We start from the raw sequence: 12,672 nt of genomic DNA, 5'->3' as shown, positions 1-12,672 counted from the left end.
CCCTTGATCTTGGCAAAGATTGGCTTTCCCCCCACCCCAAACAGTTCCCAACATTTACAGGAAGAAAAGCAAGAGTGTAGAGCCCCTGCACTGCAGTGAGAAGAAGGGGTTTAAACACTAGCGGTGGTCTATATTTACATCAGACTTGCTGGCATGAAAAACACAACACCCAGGCAACCAAAGCCCGGGAGAAATATGAGCTCATTAAGAGCTTGAGTGTACCGTACCAGGCTGAGAACGGCATGACACCTGTCTACACATAGACTGAAGGGAAACTTAACAACAACAAAAACAGAGTCATTAAAATAAAGAGAAGGCTTATGTCTCGTCTTCGTCATTATTTGCAAAATGCTCCTCCAAGTGCTGGCTGAAAACAGCCCTACTTCTGATCCCAAACGTGTAGATGTTTCCAAGGCCACACTAGGCCAGACCTCAGCTTTAGTTCCCATGTTGGACTCCCACACCTGCTGCTCACAGCTGCTTGTTGAGCTAGTCAAAACACAAAGTGCGTTCCAGCTCTTTAACCCGCCACACAAACAGCAGCTTTCTTCATACTGTTTTTCTGCTTGTTGGCGGTCATCGGGATTCTTTTTGGCCATTAGAGTTACTCAGCGAGGTTCAGTGGGCTTTCTCTTTGACCCATTAGTCAGCTTGAGGTTTTCCAGCGTAAAGCCCTGAGTCAGTGAAGTACAAAGCGTGTAGCCGCTGTTGTTGAAAAGATTGGGTTCCTCTCTGGTGACATCATCACCAGAGCTGGCAGTGTGGGTTGGTCTAATGAGGGCACGTGCTGATGAGTAGCTATCCACTTAAAAGGCCGTCTGACAAACAAGTGGCAGGGAGAGAGAGAGAGAGGCCGCTGATACGAATCACAGTGTGGCCAATTGTGTCCAGGGCCCCATGAAATTCTCATCCTACTGTTTTTCAGCTCAACTCTCTAAGAAGCCATTCATGGTGCCGGCAAGTACATCAGCATGTACTCGACTGACAAACTGCACAGTGCTGCATTTTCCATCCCACTCAGAGTGGTCACTCTGCAGGGACTGATATATTTGATTTGTAATGGCTTGCTCTGCTTGGACTCCAGACATGTTTTAAAGAGAGTAGAAAAACATCTTTAAACTTATTCCCCCGCCCTGTCCAAGAGATAACCATGACCAAGTGGGGAAAACTGTTTCAAAAAGTAATATGTTGGACTGAAAGGGACATAAACAAAAAAAAATGTACCTTCTTCCTCCTCTGAATTCTGTTTTCGCTTCTTTCTGGACTTTGAATTCTTCTTAAGCTTTAGTTCCTGTTGTTCCAGTATGAATTGGGTCACTACGAAACACACACAATAGCAAAGGTCAAATAAATATCAGTTAGATAAAAACAGAGCCAGTAGTAAGATCACACCTCATCATACTACACTTGATCATTTGGACAAAACAGAAATATAATCCGAATGGGAAATAGAAGGGCAAGGAGGAACACATGAGAACTATTAAAAAAAAAACAGGAACTACTTTAATCAGACAACACAGGGAGGTACAGAAGAAAGAAAGGTGACCCACCCTGCTGCTCAGTCTGAGACTCACATTTCTTGTCGCTGGTTGGCTCCGTGTGTCTCTGTATGTAGCCTTCCAGGTAACAGCGGAACTTTGGGGAGGGGGCAAAGAAGGCCAAGCTGACGGCCATCAGCTCCCAGCCTGCTGCCAAACTTCTGGGGCTGGAGTTGCCTGTGGTTTGCCTCACCAACTGCACGTACAGTTCGTCCCGCAGCCCCGGCATGTCCCAGCACTTGGTAATGATAAGCAGGGCGCAGTGACGGCGGTCGAGACGTGAGGGCCTGTCTCCCATGTAAGCTTGGACGAGCTTGAACATCTCGCAGGCCTCCTTCCTGACAGCGCGATTGCTGGTGATGAGCATGGGCTTTTTGATGGACCCGCGGTTCCAAGACAGCATGTTGGCGATGGAGACCCGGCGCCGGAAGAGTCCCTGTGTGTGCATGTTGAGATGCTTGCTGGCCCAGTCCTCCATGCCAATGTCAGGAGGTGGGGGCTGCCGCAGGGTGGCGTAGGAGAGTTGGTAGGCAGACCCTCCTACTCTTCCACCCGCACCATCACCTCCTTCTGCGTTGTCGTGGTTGGTGGGGCGGTGGGGGCCCAGGGAAGCAGTCCGTCCATCCACCATGCCTTTCTTTCTGCTCTCCAACTGAGCCTGCAGCTCTAGGGTGCTGGCCTGCAGGGAGGACACGGGGTGGACATGGGACAGAGGAAGTAAAGGAGAGAGGATGTGAGGCAAGAGTGCAGCAAATATGCAAACTGTGTGCATGCAGCTGCAGCCTTTGAGAGGCAGGCTGCTTTCTGCCTACTATGCTCGGCTCTGCAGTGCTGGGACTCGAGGGGGACTGTTGCAGGACTGGCACATTTATTCCCTAATGCCAGCAAAGAACTGAAACAGGAAGAAATCTCCACAAATCCTTATGAACCCTGTCCTGAACAGTAGGTGAGCACGTAGTGGCACCAAAAAACAAACAAAAAAAAGAATCTTTTTTTAACACTAACCGAGTTACATCTATGCTCTGCACAAGACTTCCCTGTGATCCCTGAGGTTGAGTTCGTGGCCATGTAAATGTGAAAGGAGCACCTTGGCTCTCTTAATACAGGAATCCAGTAACCGACGCATATCCCCCAAACAGCCAAGAACAACACAAACCCTGAGCCAAAATCAAAGCTCAGATTTACTAATGGGACCTAAAAAGCATTGACATGTCTTTAACGAGACCCTGCGGTCCTATGGAAGTGATGAGTGCCAGACAAGCTGGGTTTCAGATTTTTGTTTCTCAGTCAAATAAAGCAGGTCTGTGATTTGGCTTTAAAAGGAATCCACTACAGCTTTAAAATAGTACTAGATGAAATGAACAAATTGAATGCTTGATGAAGTAGAGAATACATTTTACTATGTAAAAGACTCATTTTAGTAAATTAAACTGTTTAGTTAACAGACGGATCAGTACAAGGAACAGTGGGAACAGAAAAGGATTGTTTCTGTAAAAATTGTTCCAGTGCATTCTTTGAAAAGAAAAGAACTCTAGCACTACATTTTCTAGAGTAGAGTTTTTGTAATTACACATAACCAGCTATAATCTATGAGTGACATAACAGCAGGTCTGAAGAACATTCCAGGACAGACTTAGGGGGCCTTGGCTGTTGTCAAGCAGACTATAGCTACAGTGGTACCAATAAGCCGTGGTACCAGTCCGCCTCGTAACTCCTTGCCAAACATGGGCCATATGGGCCACAGTGGCTCTCCTTCCTGACCAAGGGAAGCCATGTCCTGAATCTTTCTGGCCTGGCATGGGCCCCAGATGCCCAAGCACAGAGCTGGCATGTGAGTATACAGTACCTGCAGGGCAGGGCAGATGGACGGTGGTAAGAGGATGACAGCTATTGCTGGGATTGTGGCCATTATTGTCAGTGGTGCTCAGCCTGCTCACTGTCAAATGTCCTGGGGACATTTAGGCACTCAAGACTGGAATGTAAGAGGCATTACTCACAAAATCCTCTAATTTCTTCTCAAAGAAACGGATTAGGCCTATTGTTTTCATCCCAGACGCAACCGCTGCATCAAACATTAATCACTGTGGGTTGCAGAGGCGAACTTAAACGGCTTTATATAGAGATTTTAACATTTACGGATGCATGAGGTGTGTGCCTGTTGATTAGAAGAAGCAGACCTTGGAACTGGCTGCTATGCTACTTACATTAGTCCAAATAGAGGTCAGAAATTTGTTTTTCCATTTTCACAGCAATTTTTTATGGATACCTTTTAATAAGCCATAAGACCTCATAATAAAAAAAATACCAAATTATGTTTAAAAAAAAATATAACTGGACCTAATAGTAAAGAAGAATATTACTGCAAAATATTGTCTGTCACTCACAGCTCTCACAGAACATACAAACTTGATGATATAAAAGCAGCAGCTAAATATTCATTTGACAGTGAAACTGATTTATTTTTCCTCCTAAGATATTGATTCTCGACAAATATCAGTAACCAGCGCTCAAACTGAACAAAGCTGAATCCAAGCACACCTGCTGAGGAAAACAGACCACACAAAAACAGTTGATCTCTTAATCAAACAGGAAAGTATCAAAACACTGGATAAGAGCCCTTATCTTACAATCGTAAGTAGTTGTTTGTAACAAAATAAACTTTTTGCTGTTTGCGTCACTCATTCACCAACCCACCCACAGACCCACAAATACACACAGAAACATAAGGGGGTTACCTGGGAGGGTGGTCCTGGGGTCTCTGGTGACGACAGGCTGGCCTGGCTATTGACACTCAACTCCAAGGTATCCACCTTTTCATAAGTTCTTTTCTGCCTCCCTGGCATTTCCAGAGGAGTCAGGGCTGGGTTGTCACAGGTACTTGCCCCTTTCATTGTCCGGGGGCCTCCAGTGAGGTCCTCTCGAGATGCGCACCTTCCTGCCGACCCCCGTCCCCCTCCTCCTCCGTACCACCTAAGTGAGTCTGCGGGGGAGCGTGTCCGAGCTACAACAACCCTCTCCCCCATCTCTGGATCCAGCCCTGCTCTCACCTCTCTCATTGTGTTGGAGCGACTTACCACCTCCCTCATTTCGGCCATCAACCTCTCATTGAGGGCGCACAGCTCCCCACTGCTGCCTACTGACCCTGGCCTACCTCCTGCACCACCACCGGCTCCCACCCTTCTCCTGCTCTTTCGCCTGAGACTCGGGGAGGGGCCAGTGGAGTAACCAGAGTCTTGATAGTTTGCTGTGGCCTGCGGGGTCGAGGAGGGGAAGTCCTGAGAGGCCTGGCTGCTCTGCCTGCTGTGCCGAGCCTCCATGGCGCGCTGCACAGTGGCCTCCAGGACCCGCCAGCTTTGTTTCTTGTCCAGTGAACTTGGGCCTGGCGTTCCTGGTTCCCTGTCCCTTAACTGACCTCGACCCTGCTGTAAAGAGTGAGTGTGGGGATGTGGATACGGTTGAGGCTGCGTCAATACAGGGTCTTGCCTGGAGGTAGGTGAAGGGGAACGCGTGGGCACAGGAGAGCTGGATAGAAGCCCCTGTTTGGGGTCCACGTTGACCATGTGCTTGATACACTCCAGGCCAGCTGGGCTGTAGTCGGAAGCAGAAGGATTTCTCTTGTGTCTGGACCCTGGATGAGATGAAGCAGGTTGCTGGAGGAGTCTGGGTTTCTGGAGACTATGGGTAGGTGTCAAACGAGACAGAAGTTGTCCATTGTACAAGTGTGCCCCCTCCACCTCCATGTCTGTGGGGGGTTCATCATATATAGGGCACTCCGAAACTGGCTCATCATAGATTGGAGCAGTGCAGCCATAATGGGGAGAGACGGGGCGTGGTGTGCTCGTCTGTGACCTGTGAAGGAGTGGACTGGGATGGCTACTGTCTGACGTCACCAAACAAAAGCTGCCGTTGCTGGCTTTTCTCAGGTGATGGGCCTGACGTGTGTCACCTGTCATTTTGCCGGAAGGGGCTGTTTTATATCCCTGTGCAGAGCTGAACTGTCCCCCTTGGGCCTTGTTGCAGGAGGTGTGGAGGGTGAAGGTATTGGCTTTATTTTGCTGGAGGTTTTGCTGGATTGCTGGGTTGGGCTGGGTGCGGCTCATGCTGTTCACCTTCACCAACATGGCTGCCTTAGAACCAGGTGCTGGCTGCCATCTTTGAGAAGTATCCCTGAAAAGGGGAAAACATGCACACAATGAGATCAGACAAATAATCAAGTCTAAATATAAACCCAAACATCAAGAGGCAGTAAAAATCATGTAATCATATGTATGCAGTCATACAGCCACTGGCTAGGTTTCCTCTACTCTGAAATATTCACTGCTGACAGGGCTGGGGAAAAAAATCTGCAGCAATCCACACATTCTTCTCCAAACATTTCACTGACCTCCAAATACTTAACTCCATTTTTAGTCTGGCAGTCATAATAGCCATGCCAAAGCATGAGACAATAACTTTAGTGTGTGTTGTAGCTAAAGAGGCTAAAAATAATGACTCTCTGAACATATTTCACTGAAACACATCCATTCCTCCTCACGCTTGTCTCAGATGTCTGGAGAACATAGTAAGTTCAGTTATGTGTAATATTTGATATTTTTAAGGATTGAAAAACATTTGAAACACTAGAAAAGCAACTGTGACCATGGGAAAAGAGGTTGATCTGAGAAAAGTCAGGATTGCAGCAGTGGGCAGATGATATCTTGACTCGGGTTCAAAGTGCAACTTACTTGAAGTTGAACTTGGCTGAGAGGCCAGGCTAACTTATAAACCAATGACCCACTGCTAATCCCAGCAATGTAAAACAATCTGCCATCAATCTGGTCACACTGTTCTGGTCTGCTGCTGCCTCATAATCTTCCACAGTAATCAGGACTTTTCATTCCACAGTTGATCAGAAACTTGCCCTCTTAAACCAGTGAGCGTCTAAAGCCGGCACTGTTGCACATACATGCATGCTTGGACACAGACGGTGCCTGGTCCGAGGAAGTCATGTGTAGCAACACTAAACAAACAAGCTCAGAGTATCTTCTTGCTTAATCAATGTTCAAAGAGGTAAATAAGTTTAAAGGTAGGCAAAGAACACTTACCCTCCTTTCCTTTAATCACTACTTAAGATTCAGCGGGGTAATTGATTACATCAAAGCTAATCGCCTTATGTCCCGGTAAATCCAACACAAACGCAGATCAGTGGAGAGACAAAACCAATGTTCAATGGCTTCCCTTTTCCAAGTGTACTGGGACTCAGAAGAAAGTCTGGCTGTAACGGCAGGAAGAGGACGCAGAGGGAGGAGAGAAAGAGGCAGAGGGACCCCCCCCCTCTCCACCCCACAACTCTGGAACAATACTTAAACGATTCCCCTGAGGTCCTCCAGCCAACGGCAAACTTCCTTTAGTTCTCCTAGCTACAGCTCAGTCCTCTCTCTCTTTAGACCCTGTGCCACCCTCCTCTATAGTGTGAGTCACACCATCTCAGCCTTTTGAATATAAACTTGTTTTCATCTTTGACCAGTCCCACAGACTCACCATGCGTGCAGAGCCTGTAAACAGCTGGGACTCAGCCACCTGGCCCCAGTGTCTGCCCCCCACGACCCAAGCACTGACGGAGGGAACGCCACAAGATCTCTGCATTCCCAAAAACAATCGAGACCCTTTACAGCCTAAATAAAAGACTCACAGACAGACACGTGTGAAGACGAGCTCTGATGGATGAGAATCACCCCACACCACCCAGTGGTGACAAGGTGACAGCTGTAAACATGTGAAACCCCTGTGTGTGCTCTTTGAAACAGTCCGTGTTTTCTCACTCTGGGGGAGGTGACACAAAAATGATTGCCACCTCAGTACGTGACACACAGGTGACGGTTTAGCACTGGTATGCTGTAGCAACACCTCTCACACATGAAACAGAGCTTTTATCACAACTGGTCTTCGTATATACACCAGTCTAAAACATTAATCTGTCTTCTGTATTCCTTCTGGGAGAGTCACAAACTTAATGAGGATTGACTCTGACATAGTAGTGACCACTACTTCCTGCCTGGGGAGGTTTGGAGAGAGGGTTTCTCCATATACAGTACAAACAGGAAATGCCTAATGCAATGTTCACATGCTGTGCCAAGGCCGGAAGAGGGCTTATAAAGACTTTCTAATACGTCTGACTTTATAGATGGAAACCAAATAATCTTTAGACCTAAGCAGCCCTGTACACTTTTCTTTATCTTCATGGTCAAAAGCCAACTTTATGTCAAATAAAATATTACCCTTTACTCCTGTATCCACACATTCAATAAAACACAACAACCTCTGATTAATTCAGCAGCATCCTTTCCCTTGTGGATTAAAACAACTGCCGACAGTTTGTAGAAGTGAACAACTGTCAAGATAAAAATAATAACAACAAAAATAAAAGCGAAACCTATCAGTTCTCTTGGCTAAGCTCTTCTTTCTTTTTTATTTGCCTGCTATTGTTCCACCCAGGCTCAGAAAAGGTGTAGTACATGCATCGTGTGCTGCCCTGGCGCATTATGTTAGATGCCAACAGGGTTCGGTGCGACAACCATCAAGTTCGTGCGGAGGCTCAAACTCCAATAGAAAAGCTGTACAGTGCTTTCCATCTCTGTTTAAAACCCTTAATCTCATTACACAACTCCAGCATTTGCATATCAAAACAGCTCTAGTGAGCTAAAGTATGAATATGACATCTGAACCAAATGAAAGACAAACACAGTAAAATTGTGAGAAACTACAACAGCAACAACTGGCTTAAATGGGAAGACTTTTGCTGGTGATGGCTGAGGGTTGAACAGACCAAGAGAGAATAGTGTGAGCATGTGTAAATGAGAAGGGGTGGGGATTAGTCGTGGGAGAGTGCAGCAAGGGAATGAGCGGGAAGGCTAGAATTCCTCAGGGCTCATTTAGGGGCCTTTGTGGCATTGTGGGGGAGCCTAACACAATGCATGGCTGTGCCATCGTCAGGGAAACGCCTCTGTCAACGACAGCCATTGAGATCAAGAAAGGGGAAGACAACGACCCATCTTCCACCTCTAGTCATTCGGGCTCTTACGTAACACTAAACAGGCCTGGACCTCATTTGAACAACAATCAAAGTTGTTTAAAAAGGGTGTGTTGCCTGCTGGTAGCCTGCTGGTCAGGTGTTTACTGAACATTAGCTGCAGGAGGGGATTATGCACAGCAATTTATCACAGTTGTTAGAAAGACATTATAATCATCATTGGGAGTGTAAGAGCTCTCTAGATTTATTAGAATCTACCAGTGTTTGCAAACAGGGAATTTCCATTTCAGCTACGTCATGGGCACAAAAGATAGCTGCATGCGACGCATGTTAACACATGAATAGCATACTGAATGCATTTGAAAGCCTTTCCATCAGTTAGCATGTGAGACTTACAAGAAGACAGAGATATGTAAAATAACACAAGGTTATTTTATTCTGCCTTTGTGAAAACAACTGCATAATCTGACCTGGGAAACAAATCAGCAAATTTGAATGAGTGTAAGCAGCTCTTTTGCCTCCCCCATATACACAGTCCAAGACACCCCTGTCACGTTTCTGAATACTAACATTTGTCCCTGTGATCTTCTGTGCTGCTACGGGAACACGGCTGTCAGGAGATCCATTTCTCTTTTCTTTTAAACATAGACTAACAGTTGTTGGAAAAGCCATCAGCTGAGTCATTTTGCCGGATATGGATTTGGAAGTTCTTATATTCCTCCTGAGAATAGTGGGGGTCTGAAAAGCACGGGTTATTATTAACATTGGCTGGACAGGAAGAGGAAATGAGGTCGCACAGGCCAAGCTTCTGCTACACAAACACCTCGGAGCACAGACCAATGGGATCACTGCGATCTGCGTGGAGGAAGGAAACTAAAAAGACAAAGATTCGCAGAGGACAATGCTGTATCCACTACGTCAGGGTTCAAAGCTCATTCTACGTCCCGCTTGTGAATAGCCCATCATATAAAAAAATAATTAAATTAACACACATGAAGAGCAAAGCTTTAAGCATTTCACTTCCTACAAGATACCTTGAGAGAGCCCAGTTGTCCTGAAACAGCTGAAGTGACGCACGTCCCTACTATGAACCAAGACGCCTACCAGCTGTGTCCGTCTGTGGCTCTCGAAGCCTGAACTAATGGGGAGTGCCGGGATAGGTCAAAGGACAACCACTAGATTCGTTCTGAGGGGAAAGTGTAAGGCCAAACCCAAGTAAATTCCAGAGAGACTCGCCCCAGGAATTTGAAAGTATATCTGCGACTCCTTTTCTGAGGAGTCAAATTATAGCACAGCGTGTATGACATTATTAAAACAGCTGCCTGTTCACACATCTAAACACACACACAGACCCTTTCATAGTCAGTCTCTAACAGTAAAAGATCAGAGTGATAAAATAAAGTACTATAGTGGAAACTCTTTAAGCAAAAAACCCAACAACCCATCTTTGATATTTCAAGTCATCTGAGAATCTGAGATAGTCAGAATTATGCCTCAAGCAGCTCACATGTGCTGCCTTGAGTTCTTTATGAAAACAGTCAAAATATACCATCACAGAACCCGAGAGGAAAGTTAACATTAAAAGGAAGGCTTCAATGATATCTCAAACAGAGCAAGAGAGACTTTTGTCTGTGTCAGCGAGACACACAAGACTAGCTCTGTGATTTAGTTCAAGAAAGCCATAAATGTATGGAAAACACAGAAGGAAACCGTAAGAGAACGAGCGTAGAATAAAACTAAACAAGCACCATGTCGATGCTAACCAGACCAAAGTACAGGATTACAAGTTCAACCTTTTTCCCCACAGTATTACTTTTATGTAGATGTGGGGAAAAAAAGAGAGAAAACCTTTATTGTTACAGGCAGACTTACAACACCATCTGCAAAAATCTTTTAAAAAAAAGAGCTTACCACACCACGAGTGTAGAGATGAAACAAGTCTGTCCAGTATGTATGTTGTGGCTACATCCTCACAGTGGCAGGAGATGAAAAGCATAAGGAGCTTCTGCTCTGGCAGTCAACAGGCACACAATGTGTGACTCATTAAAAAACTTAAAAACGTTATCGACCCTATAAGACGTCTCCTCATTTCCTAAATAAACCCACTGGTGATTTCTCCCACATGATTCACTGCCAGTGAGTCACAACTATATGAGGGGAAGCCGGTTGTGCTTTTAGCCTTTTTATGCTTTTGCTTTTGAGTGTGTGGTTAATTTTGAAAAAATCCCTTTCAACAAATTCCCAACACAAAGTGAAAGAGAAATTTAAAGAAAACGTTTCCAGTTCTGTTTTTCACTTCTCATCAGTTCATGGGGAATATTTTTAAAAGTTGGTCCCCTGGCTTCCTGAAAATAAATCAGACTACAAGAAACCCAACATCCCTTTAAGTAAAGTCAGTGCACACTCGTAAAAGCAGCTGTGCCGACTCCTCTTTGATGTGTAGAAGCTTTGGTATAAGCTTGAACATAACTGCGTACACTCTGGTACTCAGATAGAAAATGGCATTTTTCTGCATCTTCACAAATCCAAAGCAAGGAAAGGCGACTTTTAAGTGTCTAATGTCAACGTGACATGCTTTGACTGAATTGCTGGTGCACCGCTATATCATTACAGGGCTAAATGAGAGGGCACATTCAAGTTATTGGGCGTTCTTCTCTAGTCAGCATACCTACACTTCCAGCTCAGAGAAAGCGTTCAGTTGACTGAGGGGATAGCGGGGTTTTAAGAGAAAGCCTTTGTTCCTATTAGTGGTCTATTATACACCCCAGGGTGGCACGAGAGGCAAAAGAGTGCTGCGACCCTGATGTGAACCACCTCGGTTCATTTCTGGGTTGTCTGGCTGTCACGTGTCCTCTGCAGACTTATAACATCTTCCCAGCCTCAGCAGGTCTCCTCCATGGAGGGAGCCCACACACATACACTCAGGTCACACACACTTTCTAGAGTCAAATCTCCCACACATGTTACCTGGTTAATGACAGCACAGACCTGCACATGCATTAAACAGCTAAGTGAAATTCAAGACAGATGTTTTAAGCCATCTGGTATATGACACCTTTGTCTGCTGCATCATGAAAAGAGATCAGTTAGTCACGCCTTCCTGGCCATAACTGAAAGTAGTTGGCATGTTTATCTCTGAAGAGCTCGGTACTTCCCAGATGAGCTCTAGACTAAAGCACTTTTAAAAAAAATTCCCATGACATGTGATAAGACTCGGCCAATGAGTAACAAATTGGGCACGCAGGTAGTTAGTTCATGTGCTTTCACTTCCTATGATCACAAACTAAGAAAAATACAGATATGAGCCACACAGTAAGAGGAAACTGTATCTATCAGGCTGGAATAATATTATAGTACAGGGTGTGTTGTTTGAAAACTTTGGAAACTATTTTGAACAGATTTATTAATAGCTTGAAACAAAAGCCCACCAGCAGTGGAAAAACTGGAACAGACCCATCTCTGCAATGTATAGCATTGTTTTCAAAGGTCAGAAGTGAATAAAAACCCTCTGAAAAAGAAGAAAACTATGATGCAAAAACAGACCTAACGCAATGAACGCAATGTCTTAGGAAAGTGACAAGTTGTGACAGGTAGGAGAATGGCAAGAAAGGGAGAAAAAAAAAAAGATGGGTGTTAGATAAACTAGCTAAGCTCAAACTTTGGGTTGCTCGTTTATGGTGAAAAACAATATTCAGATTTGTTCAATATGTGCGCCAACATTTAAAACAATTACCAATCCCTTTCAGAGGTTCATACATTTAATGAGCTTAAAAACATTACTTTTAAGAGCTTATTTCCTCAAACTTGAAAGAAAATTCATATGAAAATAAATGGAAAAAAGTTAAGAGACCAGCAGAGGAGATCTGTGATTGTGGACAGAAGCCACATTGTGAAAATAAATGTGGTACAATAATCACTTTATCTCAATTATCTTGTTTTCAAAATACTTGAAATCCAGGATAAAATTTCATGACATGACTCCAACCCAACTCAAACCACTGTGCCTCCCCCAACTCTTCTTCTCACACATTTCTTCCTGTCATTATTAATAAAGTGCACCGCTAATTGAAGACAAGCATCTCTCAGAGTTTGTTTTTATCCATTTTGAGTTGTCACATTCTACCC

The 12,672-nt window shown here is 44.9% G+C and overlaps 1 protein-coding gene across 3 annotated transcripts in view; it reads right to left on the bottom strand.

The window, feature by feature from the left end:
• arhgap46a (Rho GTPase activating protein 46a) overlaps positions 1 to 12,672 on the bottom strand; it is a 30,094-nt gene that overhangs the window by 4,774 nt on the left and 12,648 nt on the right. Inside the window, exons 1-4 of one of the 3 annotated variants that reach the window (XM_080301426.1) lie at positions 6,623 to 6,771; positions 4,274 to 5,705; positions 1,551 to 2,217; positions 1,225 to 1,317 (exon numbers count right to left, since the gene is read on the bottom strand). In XM_080301426.1, the coding sequence (XP_080157552.1) occupies positions 1,225 to 1,317; positions 1,551 to 2,217; positions 4,274 to 5,659 (2,146 nt within the window). In that variant the 5' untranslated portion in view covers positions 5,660 to 5,705; positions 6,623 to 6,771. Of the gene's footprint in view, positions 1 to 1,224; positions 1,318 to 1,550; positions 2,218 to 4,273; positions 5,706 to 6,622; positions 6,772 to 12,672 lie in introns of those variants that run through there. The other 2 variants (XM_026168773.2, XM_026168774.2) reach the window with 2 other exon arrangements.

Source organism: Astatotilapia calliptera, chromosome 5 (assembly GCF_964374335.1).
Source record: "Astatotilapia calliptera chromosome 5, fAstCal68.1, whole genome shotgun sequence".
NCBI lineage: Eukaryota > Metazoa > Chordata > Actinopteri > Cichliformes > Cichlidae > Astatotilapia > Astatotilapia calliptera.
This window is presented reverse-complemented; position numbering and strand designations above follow the sequence as displayed.